The sequence below is a fragment of the Canis aureus genome, chromosome 6 (assembly GCF_053574225.1).
Source record: "Canis aureus isolate CA01 chromosome 6, VMU_Caureus_v.1.0, whole genome shotgun sequence".
Classification (NCBI taxonomy): Eukaryota; Metazoa; Chordata; class Mammalia; order Carnivora; family Canidae; genus Canis; species Canis aureus.
The window spans coordinates 72,151,043-72,164,163 of record NC_135616.1 but is presented as its reverse complement, the minus strand read 5'-3'; the positions used below and the strand labels follow the sequence as shown (position 1 = coordinate 72,164,163).

The following is a 13,121-nucleotide window of genomic DNA, read 5'->3' as shown; positions in this document are numbered from 1 at the left end:
GTCTCTGCCTCTCTCTCTCTCTCTCTCTCTCTCTCTCTGTCTCTAATGAATAAATAAATAACTAAATTTTTAAAAATAATAAATAAAATTTGTTGATTTGTTCTATGACCCAGAATGTAGTCTATCTTAGTGAATGTTCCATGGGTACTTAAAAAGAATGTGTGTTCTGGTGCTGTTGGATGGAATGTTCTATAAATGTTAATTAGATCCTGTGGTTTGGTGGTAAGCTTTCTCATATTTTTGATTTTCTGTCTAGTGGTTTTATTAACTGTTGAGAGAGAGGCGTACTGATGTCTTCAACTATAATTGTGGATTTGTCTGTTTCTCCTTTTCTGTCAGTTTTTCCTGGATTTTACAGCTCTGTTGTTTGGTACATACACATTTAGAGCTGTTATATTTACTTGTTGGGTTGACCTTCTTGTGATTATTTAACGATTTTGGTGATTTTCTTTCACCAAAGTTCACTTGATGTGATATTAATATAGTGACTACTGCTTCTTTTGTATAGTGTATCCGCTACCTTTTACTTTCAGCCTACCTATATTGTTACATTTGAAGTGAATTTTTTTACAGATAGCATTGATATGGATTATTTCCTAAAAATTCATTCTGCCGTTGTCTTTTAATTGGTGTATTTAATTTAATTGGGGTTCATTCAGCATCTTGAATCTGTAGGCTTATTATACTTTTTGCCAAATTTGTGCAATGTGTAGTCATTACTTCTTTTAAGTTTTTATTTTTTATTTTTATTTTTTTTAAGCCCCACATTTTTTCCGTGCTTTCCTTCTAGGATTTCAGTGACATGAAAGTTATATCTTTTATAATTGTACCACAGGTCCCTGAGGCTCTGTTTATTTTCTCAGCCTATGTTTCTCTGTTATTCAGAATGTATAATTTCTATTGACCTATCTTTAGGTTTGATGATTCTTTCCCATGTCCTCGACCTCCACTATGAAGCCCGTCTGTGAGTTATTTTATTTTGTTTATGTCATTCCTCAAATCCTGAGTTTCCTAGTTAGGTTATTTTCTTATTTCCATCTTTCAGAGTCATCTTATGTTTGTTTTATATTGACATCCAGGGTTTTTAGCTATTCTTCATGGGAGGGTTAGAGAGAAATGAGTTTATTATAGAAGGTTATGATAAAAGGTACACATGAACATCCAGATGGAAGAAGTGCACAGGCAAGGGCTGTGGGAAGGGGGGATGTATGGGGCTTCCATGCCCTTTCCAGGAGCACCCCTCTCCCAGCACCACCATGAGTTCACCAACCCAAAAGTTTTGCAAAACTGGTACTTTTGGAATTTTTATGGAGGCTTCCTCACATAGGCATGATCATTCACTTGATTTCCAGCCCATCTCCCCTCTCTGGAGAATGGCAGGGTGGGCAGAAAATTCTCAGCTTCTAATCCTGACTTGGTCTTTCTGGTGAGTGGCCCTCATCCAGGAGCCCACCAAGAGTCACCTAATTACAACAAAAGATGCTCCTCTCAACCCAGATGATAGAATTAGGAGCCCTGTGTTAGAAACCAGACTCAAAGACCAAGTATTGGAACAAAAAATTCTCCCAGTGTTCTTTTTTTCCCCCCAATGTTCTTATCACAAGAAATTATAAGGGTTTTAGGAGCTCTGTGCAGGCACTGGGGGCATAGACCAATATGGGTATTTTCTGTTTCACAGGGAGGTCTCTCTTTGAGAGCTTGGGCGGCTGATGAGCAAAGGCGACAGAAGGAAAAGGTGTGGGCGAGAATACTTCACATACTCTGTCCGCTTTCCTGACCTTTCATGCAGGGTGCACAATTCAAGGGGAAAAATGGTATCTGGGGTTATGAAGACTTCCCCTCTTGTCCCCCTGGATAGATGACAAAAATGCCTGTTTTTCTTTTTTCTCTCTTTTATCACTCATATCTTTCTTACTCTGCCTTCTGCCCTGGAGACCTTTGATGTTTGGGGATTCCACCCAGAGTTCCAGTTTGCTAGTGCTTGGCCACTGCAGAGATGTTGTGTACAAGTTTTCTTGAATGTGTGCAGACTTCCTAAGCAGAAAGCACGTTTTCTGAATGGGAGGGCCATGTTAGGGGCCAAGGCCCCCAGAGTTGTGGAGGATCATTGTTTTCTTTCATGTTACTGTGACACGCTTTGTCTTTTTGGTATTCGGGTGTAGTGACACCAGTGGGATGCATGATTTATTAGCAGAGTTTGTAGCTGGGAAATCTTATGTAAATAATTTGCTGTCTAGCCATCCTGTTCTATTACTTTTTTGTTGTGATTCCTAACTTATTTATCGGCCTTACTACTTGTTTACAACTCATTTCTCCACGTACTTCATGGAAAATATAGTGTTTTTTAAGTTTGAGAGGTGTGGGGAATAGAATGTGGTTTTTGTGCCTTTGGCTTCATACTAGAATGTAATATATATTTTTTTTAAAACTTGATTCTCTTTGTTAGCTTCAGTAAGAAAAGGAGAAATGTAGAGTAGACAAGGAAGGGAGACAGAATCTATACAAGTTTGATCAAGTATAAGCATAAATCTTGAATAATTTGGAGCAAATTCTAGGAAGTAAGTAGGTAGAGAGTTAGCCAGAGAATGCTGCTGCATTTAGGTTGTTAGTTGGGTTGAAGGGATTCAAAGAATTTAGGTCTTCTTGATTTAATTAAGTAATCTTGAGAGGCTTTCTCTTTTCTCCCGTGGAGCATTCCCTGGATGGATTTGTGAGGCTTAGATCATGAGGGTCAGTTAAGAGACTAGGAATGATATACAGTAGAACACTTGTGCTAGCCCTATTGATGGCATTCCCAGCCTTGTGAGCATCTTCTTTACCTGTGCAGGCTGGCAAAGACATGTAAGCAGAGACTTTATTATTTATAGAAAAGTTGTGTTAGTGAAGAATTTTATCATTTTTTTATAAGTAGGCTCCACACCCAACATAGGGCTTGAGCTCATGACCCCGAGATCAAGAGTTGGATGCTCTACCAACTAAACCAGCCAGGCACCCCAAAAACATTTTATCTTGGTGGAAGAGTGTTGTCTCTGGAAACTGTGAGCAATAAAATAATTTAGTTCAAATTATTTTAGAGCAAAGCATCGGTTGAAAGATAAAACTATTTCAACAATTGCTAAATGAATCATTAGCATGAGTTCATCCAGAGAGCAGTGTTTCTCCTGTATAGAGCCCTTACAAATTAGTGTTCTCTCTCTCTCTTTTTCTCTCTCTCTCTCTTTTTTCTTTCTCCTTTGGAGATTTATAGGCCATTAAGGTGAGCTAGCTGCCTTTGAACACACAGGGAAACATATCTGGATTTAAGGACCTTACAAAGATTTTCTCTGCTCAAAGATAATTTTTGCTCAATGTGATGAGGACTTAGGTATGGTTTTGAAGTAAATAATATAAATGTGATGCTGTTTAGGAAATAGATATACAGCAGTGTCTAGTATATCTGTTATTGCTTTTTTTTTTTTTTTTTTGCAAAATGCTGGATATGACAGTAAGGAAAACAGTAATATACAGTATATTCAACTCTATGCTGTTTATCTGAGGAAAAAAGTTATGTGATGAAAAATACAGGTTGGTTGGTAAGGTAGATTATTTTCTGTTTGGTTTTGAAATGTTATAAATTGATGCATTTGTGAATGTGACATTCACTGCCTTCATTATCCAGTTCTAGAATCTCCTTGGACCGACCTAGCTGGTGTTTTGCTTCATTTTATTTTCCTCCACTGAATAGACTTTTTCAGGATAGTATTCTTCAAAGTGAATTATTTTTGTAGTGGGTTCTGCTATACAGCTGAGGCTGGACTGCAATCAGAAGAAAAATTCTCTATGTCGATATCATGTCGATCAAGATTCCATTGCAGACAATAGAAGCCACACTAGTCACCTTAAGAAATTTATTGCAGGGATGTATGGAGATTTTAGAATAGTCAAAAGGACTATAGGGATGGGCACGAAGTGAACTCCCGGGAGCAATTCCTAGAGCAAAACTGTGGCTGCTGCACAGGTCCCAGCTTGACCAGATAGTGCTGTGGTGTGCTAGCCACACTGCCACATGGGGTAGCTGCTGCCCCTCTGGACTGAGTGGACCCTGGAGTCTCCACTGCTGCTGTTGCTGTCAAACTAGGGCCTCTACCGCTGTTCTTACAGAAGAGTCTCACGGCCTGTGCATCTTTATGTTCTAACACCTTCAGAGTCATTTTGTATTTGTTCATCAGAAGCTGGGGCACACGCAGATGTGCTTGCCAGCTGCAGGGGAATTCTGGGAAATGTAGTTTTTTGCCTTCTGACCTCTGATGTTTTGGAAGTCATGCTAGAAGAGTTGGGAGAGTGTTGACTGAGCCAGTGGGAGAATCTGCCATACATAGCCAATACTTTATTTTGAGAAGAAGGTTAGGATGATTGCTTTCCCATGGCATTTTACTTTATTTTACCTTATTTCATTTTATTTGAGAGAGAGTGAGCAAGCATGGTGGGGAGGGGTAGAGGGAGAGGGAAACTCTAAGTGGACTCTGCACTGAGTGCAGAGCCCGATGTGGGACTCCATCTCATGACCCTGAGATCATGACCTGAGCTGAAACCAAGAGTTGGATGCTTAGCCCACTGCACCACTGTACCCCTCTCATAGCATTTTAGATGTTGCAGCTTTTCTGAATGTTCATGTTTCCATTTTGTTAAACATGGATTCGTTCCTTTTCAGTCCAGTTCCTAGAATTTTTCTTCTTCCTTTTGACTGGGTTTGGGGGATCTTGAGCAGGTGAGCTCTTCCAGATTTTATCTATAAGTATCTGTCTGTTTCAGAGTATGCAACTTAAAAACTCTTGGCTTTGTGTTTCCAGGGCCATCAGTAAAATAGTTTATTGTTTACGTATTATCAAATATATCCATAGTACGAATATATACATAGTAGTTAGTATCATTCTATGGGATTCTCCACCTATCCTCCCTCCAAGGCTCCAGGGAAGTGTAGAAATAATGTCAGATTTAATGTTATTGAGTCAAGCAGTTGAATATTCTAGCTGAAAATTCTGGAAATGGATTGTGGTTATGGCTGTATAACATTATAAATGGACTTAATGCAACTGGGATGTACCTTAAAATTGATCATCTTAACTATTTTTATATGTATTTACCAGATGAAATACGGACTTTGCAGGCTAGGACCTAGAGCTTTTAAATCAGGCTTTGTTATATATTGGACGTTGGTCCTGGGGCATGATGTTTAGCCTCTTTGAGGACATCCTTGTTGGAATAGGTAGGCCTGTGTTTGAAATCCTGCTCTCTCCCCTATGAGTTTTGAGCAAATAATTTGGCTATTCCAATCTCCAGTTAACTCATCTATCACACAGAGTTTAAAACAAAACAACAACAACAACAAAATGACTAGAAGGGTTGTTGGGAGGTTATCATTAGAAAACACGTACCCAGAATATTAGTGATTTATATGAGAAGGAAAGGTCTCACTTATACATGAGGCTGAATTACATCACTGTGACCTCTCTTGCATTGCAGTAGATTTTCAGTGCCTTGATGTGGGGGGTTGGTGTTGTGAGTTCTCCAGGATGAGGAATACTTGTAGGGTTTCCCACACTGCCTGGAACAGAACTCTGCTCTTTATTTATTTATTTATTTATTTTTTAATTTTTATTTATTTATGATAGTCACACACAGAGAGAGAGAGAGGCAGAGACACAGGCAGAGGGAGAAGCAGGCTCCATGCACCGGGAGCCTGACGTGGGATTCGATCCCGGGTCTCCAGGATCGCGCCCTGGGCCAAAGGCAGGCGCCAAACCACTGCGCCACCCAGGGATCCCAACTCTGCTCTTTATATGGGGAAAGAGGCAGTTAAGAATACCAAGTCCAGGCCCTTTCTTTTGAACTATCATGTGCTTTAGACTTCTTGGTTTTGCCTGGTTGCAGATTAAAAGCATCAGAATGAATAACTGTGCATATTAACTTAACTCATTTAAGCAATTCTTGAGGGGCACCTGGGTGGCTCAGTAAGTTAAGCATCTGCCTGCAGCTCAAGTCATGATCCCAGAGTCCCTGGATGGAGCCCTGCGTTGGGCTCCCTGCTGAGCAGGGAGCCTGCTTTTCTCCCTCTGCCTACAGCTCTGCCTACTTGCATGCTCTCTCTCTTTCTGTCAAATAAATAAGTAAATAAAAATCTTAAAAAAGTTAAAATTCTTGAATATAGGTGCTTAGAGCTTTCCGTAGTGAGCAGGATGATGGCTGTTCAGTTTGTGAATATTAGGTGGTGCACTTCAGTGTGTCCCTGCCTGGGAATCGTATGAGGTGGATCCTCATGGCTGTTAAGGATCCTCTGGGCTGATGGATATTCAGCTGTAGGGAGGCCTAATCAGTGACGGAGCTTTGCTACTCTACACGTGGCCCCTAGGCCAGCAGTTGTCATCACCTGGGAGCTTGTTAGACATCTAGAATTCCAGGCCCCATCCCGAAGATGAAAATCTGGGCCAGAATCTGCATTTTAGCAAGATCTATGGATGATTTGTGTGCACTCTGAAGGCTGAGGAGCTCTGACACAGAAGATGGCATGTGGATGACTGTTCCTTGGAGCTCAGTCTCCCCTTTCTCTGCGGAGGAGCCTTCCTGGTTCTGTCTGGCTGAAATGTATCCCCAGTAGATGTCTGACTCACTTCAAGAACTGGAGAACAGTTTTCTAATTGACTAAGAATTGCATGGTTCAGAAAGGAAATGGGGAAGGAACAGAATCTGAAAAAACTTGTTCTTGATTTGAGGCCCTAACATTTGCCTTGAATTGTGTGATTGAATTCAGTGTCTGAAAAGTTTTTGCCTATAAAAGCAGACAAGTCAACATTTTTCTTACCCGAATCATTAACCGCTAGTTATTGGCCATCTTGTTCTGTTCACTGGCTCAGCCTTTCTGTCCGGTTCTTTCCTGTAGGTAAATATTTTAAATGGAGGACAGACAGACATGAGAGAAATGTTTTTATTTCCTTTAAATGGATCTTTTCTGAAAAGGAATTAATGATGAAAGACTGTGTAATTTTTGTTGATGGGGTTTTACCAGCACAGGGTTTTTAGTTCTGGGCCTTCTGGTGGAACATCAAGGTCTTTTTAGTTTCTTATATTTTATATCATTTTCCTGCTAAAAAAAAAATAAAGTGGGAAGAGTTTTGAAGCATAGGTAAGCTTGGGGTTGTGAAAATTTTTTAAAAGATTTATTTATTTATTCATGAGAGACACGCAGAGAGGCAGAGACACAGGCAGAGAGAGAAGCAGGCTCCCGGTAGGGAGCACGATGTGGGACTCGATCCTAGATCCCCGGATCATGCCCTGAGCCAAAGGCAGATGCTCAACCACTGAGCCACCCAGGTATCCCTGGGATTGTGAATTTTAAGTGTAATTCTTAGTGTTTAAGACCATTTTTTATATTTAAAAAGGTAAAATGGGGGATCCCTGGGTGGCTCTGGGGATCCCTGGGTGGCTCAGTGGATTAGCGCCTGCCTTTGGTCCAGGGTGTGATCCTGGAGTCCCAGGATCGAGTCTCACATCGGGCTCCCTGCATGGAGCCTGCTTCTCCCTCTGCCTGTGTCTCTGCCTCTCTCTCTCTGTGTCTCTCATGAATAAATAAATAAAATCTTAAAAAAAAAAAAAGGTAAAATGTTGGGATATTTTTGAGGGGGAATTAAAAAAAATTCAGGCTTGGCTTTTAGTGTCTTTTTACCTTTATCTTTGTTACAAAAATGGCATTTTCTTAGCATTGACATCATCACAAGACCTCTGAGCGTGTTTGCCCCCTTTTTTTTTTTTTTTTACGGTTTTATTTATTTTTTACTTATTAGAGAGATAGCAAGAGAGACCATGAGTGGGGAGAGGGGGAGAAGCAGGCTCTCTGCTGAGCAGGGAGCCTGATGTAGAGTTCAATTCCAGGACTTTGGGATCATGACCTGAGCTGAAGTCAGATGCTTAACTGACTGAGCCACCCGGGTGCCCCCTTGTTTGCCTTTATTCAGTTAATTTATTCTCCACTAGTTTGAAATTTTTGAGATGGAGAAACAAGCTTTGGACCAGGGTCAAGAGCCAGGTTAAAGGTTTGAGTTCTCCACTTTGCTGCTGCCTGGCTATGTGGCGTGGGCATGTCCTGGGCTCTGATGTCATCATTTTTGAATAGAAGGAACTGGATCAGATCCATGATTTTTATGGGGATGAGGGCTCTATGAGCAGATTGTGTGTGTATTGGAATCTTGAATGTGGAGAACATGTGTTATTTGATAATGTACAATACCATATTTATTTGGAAAATGGAACCAAAGTTTTAACAAGTACTACAATGTAAAGCATGACACAATCTGGCTGGTTAACAAAGGATAGGAAGTACTGAGACTAGCAGTTAGCGGCGAGTGATAATTTGTAGTGAGTGCAGCATGCCAGGTGCTTTTTTAAACTTTTGGTATAAATGTGGGATGCCTGGATGGCTCAGCAGTTGAGATCTGCCTTCGGCTCAGGGCGTGATCCCACGGTCCCGGGATCGAGTCCCACATCAGGCTCCTGGCGTGGAGCCTGCTTCTCCCTCTGCCTGTGTCTCTGCCTGCCTCTCTCTCTGTGTCTCTCATGAATAAATACATAAAATATTAAAAAAATAAGCTTTTGGTATAAATATTTTCATTTAAACTTTAAAAACCCTGGGGTGCCTGGGCGACTCAGTCAATTAAGCAGTTAAGCATTCAATTCTCAACTTTGGCTCAGGTTATGATCTCATGGAACAAGCTTGAGATTCTCTCTCCTGCTCCCTCACCCCCACACACTCTCTCTTTCTCTCTCTGTGTCTGTCCAATAAATCAATTTTTAAAAAAACAACCAACTAAAAGCCCTCACAAACCCAAACCCCTAGATGCTCAGTAATGTTATCTATGAGCAGATAGAATGGAAAGGTAAAGCATCTCGCTCAAGTCATAACCAGTACATGGGTAGATCTGGGATCTAAACCAAAACCAGTTTGCAGCCTTGGCTGCTAGGTTTCCTACCTCTGTATTCATAGTCTGATATGAATCAAGATAAATTCTATCTGTATTTTACTTTATGGAAGAAGAGTTTTATAATATGAGTAATGGAATGAAATTGCCCCTCAATCCTCAGATATTTAAAAAAAATCATATTTCCCTCTAAATCCCATTAAAGTTCTGTTGGCAGAGACTGGTGATTTGTTTAGTATCAGTAGTCACTAGAGGATTCCTTCCCCACCCATGCAATGTGGCTAGGAAATCCTGAGGATCTCACATCCCCACTTAATCATGGTGGTGCTGAGATGCTCATTGGCCAACCCTGCATTGCCCATTTTAGAGTAGCCAATCACTGTTCGTTCCCTCCATACTCAACTTGGTTTGGGCTCCTGAGGCCAAACCAAGGCTTTTGGGTGTTAGTTCCCAGCTGTTCATCCAGTCTTGCCAGAAGTTTTCACCTGCCCCTGCCAAGGAGCTACAGAGACACTGTGCCTGGTATAGGTCCAGACATGGGGTGCTAATGGACACAGAGCTTCCTGAAGGGAAGGGAAGTATATCTTTCATTCTTTCATCCTAATCCTATGGGGAATTGGTTAATTTCTCTATCAAATTATCCTCCTTCTTGAAATGGCAGCAAGAATTAACATGATTGACCTTAAGCAATTTTATTAGCATCCAATTTGCATTTCTCTTGTTTGAGTAGCTAACCTGAGACAACCTCAATTCATTGCTTGTGCTATCTGTGTGACACTGGGTACAAGAATTGAATTCTTTAAGCCTCTATTTCATCTTTTATAGAATGGGGGATAATAATGGGTTCTGTTCCATGGAGGGTCCTGGGGGATCAGCTTTGACAAGACACTTATTTGGAGAATAGCAATGAGACCAGACAAGCTGGAGGGAAGAACATAGATGGGTGGGACCATGGTGGCATTTGGGCTGAAAGTGTATAAATGCCATTTTATGGAGTCTGGACTCACATTGGCCTTGTTTCTAGTTGTTTTATTGACTGGAGTGTTTGTTTTGCCTAAGATGTATAAAAATCCCTCTGATTAACTCCTCTTTTGGGCTCTTTAGGACCCAAATGACTTCGAATGGAGCTTCTGGATGGAATGGGGAAAACAGCGGCTGGTGCGGTTTCTGTTTGGCCACATGCTTGTGTCTCAGATGGCCAATGTGCTTGCAAGAAAGGTATGATTATGTGCCTTGTTTCCTTTTAAGTCTCTTTTGAGAGGAAAGAATCCTGAACTGGGAATCAGAAGATGTGGATATTAGCCTCAGAAGCCTGGAAAAGATAAGAAAGACTTGCTGATGACCAATAAGACATTTATGATAAAGGTTTCATGCATTCTTATCCTGCACTTGCTTCCTCCAAGTTATTTTTAAAATCATTGAATATGGGGTGCCTGGGTGGCTCAGCGGTTGAGCGTCTGCCTTTGGCTTAGGTTGTGATCCTGAGGTCTTGGGATTGGGTTCCATATCGGGCTCCTGTTGGGGATCCTGCTTCTCTCTCTCCCTGTGTCTCTGCTTCTCTCTCTCTGTCTCTCATGAATAAATAAATAAAATCTTAAAGTCATTGAATATGAAAGTTTTAGATAAAACTAACTTCAAATGGTGTTAAGATTATACCTAATCAAATGATCTTACTTAAAAAAGGTGCTTGTCGAGGACCTGTGATTTCTCATAGGAGTTGAAGAAAGTAGAGTGAATGGTATCATTAAATGGTAATAATTTTAATGTCAAGTAATTTATGCTATGGTAGCTGTTGTGGATCAGAATTCCAGTAGTATTTTTTATTCTTGCTCTGGCCAGGAGTGGAGAACGAGGGCTACTTCAAAGGGGATGTATGAGAAGTGCTTTTGCATGCAGGAGGATTGAGAGCCTCTGGACTTGATCGATTACCTACCAAGGGATCTGAGATACTACCAAGAGGATCTTTCTGTAGCAGAGGGGCCAACCTTTATCCAGTGTCCTCTGATATATGCTACTTGACTCCATAGATTCCTAATGTGAAAAAAAGAAAATGAGTCCGTGCTTGGAAATCTATGTAGTAAAGATGATATAACCCAAAACTGACTTTGAAGTCAGTGTACAAAAGATGTTTGATTCTTAGAGGCCCCAGGATGTGAAGAAGCAGAAGCAGCGAGCCTCTGAGTGAGAGAGACCGGAATGTGAGACTGAGAAAAGAGGGTACCAGGCGGTTAGAGATGTGCACCGGACTTGGGCTATTTATTAGCTGTTTTTTTGAAAATTGGTACTTTTTAAGCTCACTTTTCTCATTCTGGAAGATAGGATATCCCAATGGCACATTAACTTTCTTTGTTTTAAATACGGTATTGATTACTTTTTGTACTAAAGTTGTTTCTATCTTCCAAAATGGCAAAAACTAAAATCATTACAGGCTGTCAGATCTTTTGTATATTAAAACATTTTGTAGGACTTTCTGAGTAGACCCAATAATAATAGTTTGGGGTATCCCAAAGTTAGTAGGGATTTTGTAGGTACCCAAGCCCTCATTAATGGGTTTCTTTTCTTCTGCAAATTTCTGTTTGATATATTTTTTAAGAGTTCAAGTTTTCAGAAATTTAACATTTTTGTGTTAACCAAAGTTTCTCTGCCCTCACGTAAATGACTTACTCTGCCCCTAGGTCTCAGTTTTCCCATCTTTAAACTGAATGGCTTAATACCTGTCACTTTTACTTCTGTGACTGGAAAGTGAAATATGTTGAGGATCTGTGAAATGTGTCCGATCTTAATACTACTGCCATAGGTAAGGGTCAACTGCAGTGTAGCAGAAGAGTACTAGATGGTGTATTAGGTCCTAGGCTTTCTCACTGATTAGCTTTATAACTTTAGGAAAGCTTTTCATCACTGAATTTTGTTTATATAGGAGTGTAAAGATTTTATTAAAGATTTTATTTATTTGAGAGAGAGACACCAGGGAGGAGCGGCAGAGGGAGAGGGAGGGGGAGAAGCAGACTCTGTGCTGAGCAGGGAAGCCTGATGTGGGGCTTCAGGACCCTAAGATCATGACTTGAGCAGAAGGCAGTCGCTTAACCGACTGAACCATCCAGGTGCTCCTCACCACTGAATTTTAATTCATCATTGTCTGTGAAGTAGGAGGTGGTGAGACAATACTATTCTTTTTTTTTTTTTTTTTTTTTTTTTACCTCCTTAAAAAATGGTGAGATTCATCTGTTAGAAATGTCATTAAAAGGGCAGCCTGGGTGGCTCAGCGGTTTAGTGCCGCCTTCAGCCCAGGGCCTGATCCTGGGGTCCCAGGATTGAGTCCCACGTCAGGCTCCCTTCATGGAGTCTGCTTCTCTCTCTGCCTGTGTCTCTGCCTCTCAATCTCTGTGTCTCTTACAAATAAAAAATAAATTAAAAAAAACCCGAAATATCATTAAAAAGGAAGGGTGAAACATGGAAAAGATAGGACAAAGAGAAAGCACAAAAAAAATGGCGGGTAAACGCAAATATATCAATCACAATCACTATAAATGGGCCTAATCCCTAGTCATACCCCCCAGAAGAACATTGTTAGACTAGATAAAAGAAGAAAACAGAAATAAAGGAAAATAAACAAAAACAGAGTTGTGAGATGTGTTTCTTAGCAAGAACTACTTAAAATGAAGAGACATGGAAAGAGTGACAGTAAAAGGATGGGAAAAGATGTTTCAAGCAAATTTAAGACTCTCTTCTCCACTGCCCACCCAAGTATGGGTGCAGTTTTATCAGTAGCTGGCAAAGAGCATTAATGATGAAGAGGGTTATTGTTTAATGATAGTTAATTTCATTAGGAGGGTGTTAGAATTCTAAGTTTGTTTGCTATAAGATCTATAAGGCAAAAGTTGATCAGTACCACAAATATGGATAAATTTATGATTATGGGGAGAGATTTGAACATAATTTCATGACTAATTGATATGTAGAAAAAACAATATAATTAATAAGCTTGATATAAGAAATACATGTCAACTGTTGCATAACAATTAGAGAATTCATATTCTTTTAAAGAACACAGAATATTTCTAAAAATTAACCACATATAGGGGCACCTGGGTGGCTCAGTTGGTTAAGCATCTGCCTTTGGCTCAGGTCATGACCCTTAGGGTTCTGGGATCATGTTCTGCATCAGGCTCTCTG

General features: G+C 40.4%; 1 protein-coding gene across 6 annotated transcripts in view; it reads left to right on the top strand.

Moving 5' to 3' along the window:
• HHAT (hedgehog acyltransferase) overlaps window positions 1-13,121 on the top strand; it is a 347,101-nt gene that overhangs the window by 40,879 nt on the left and 293,101 nt on the right. For all 6 annotated transcript variants that reach the window (XM_077902212.1, XM_077902208.1, XM_077902207.1 and 3 more), the window contains exon 4: window positions 10,053-10,166. In XM_077902212.1, the coding sequence (XP_077758338.1) occupies window positions 10,053-10,166 (114 nt within the window). The remainder of the gene's footprint in view (window positions 1-10,052; window positions 10,167-13,121) is intronic.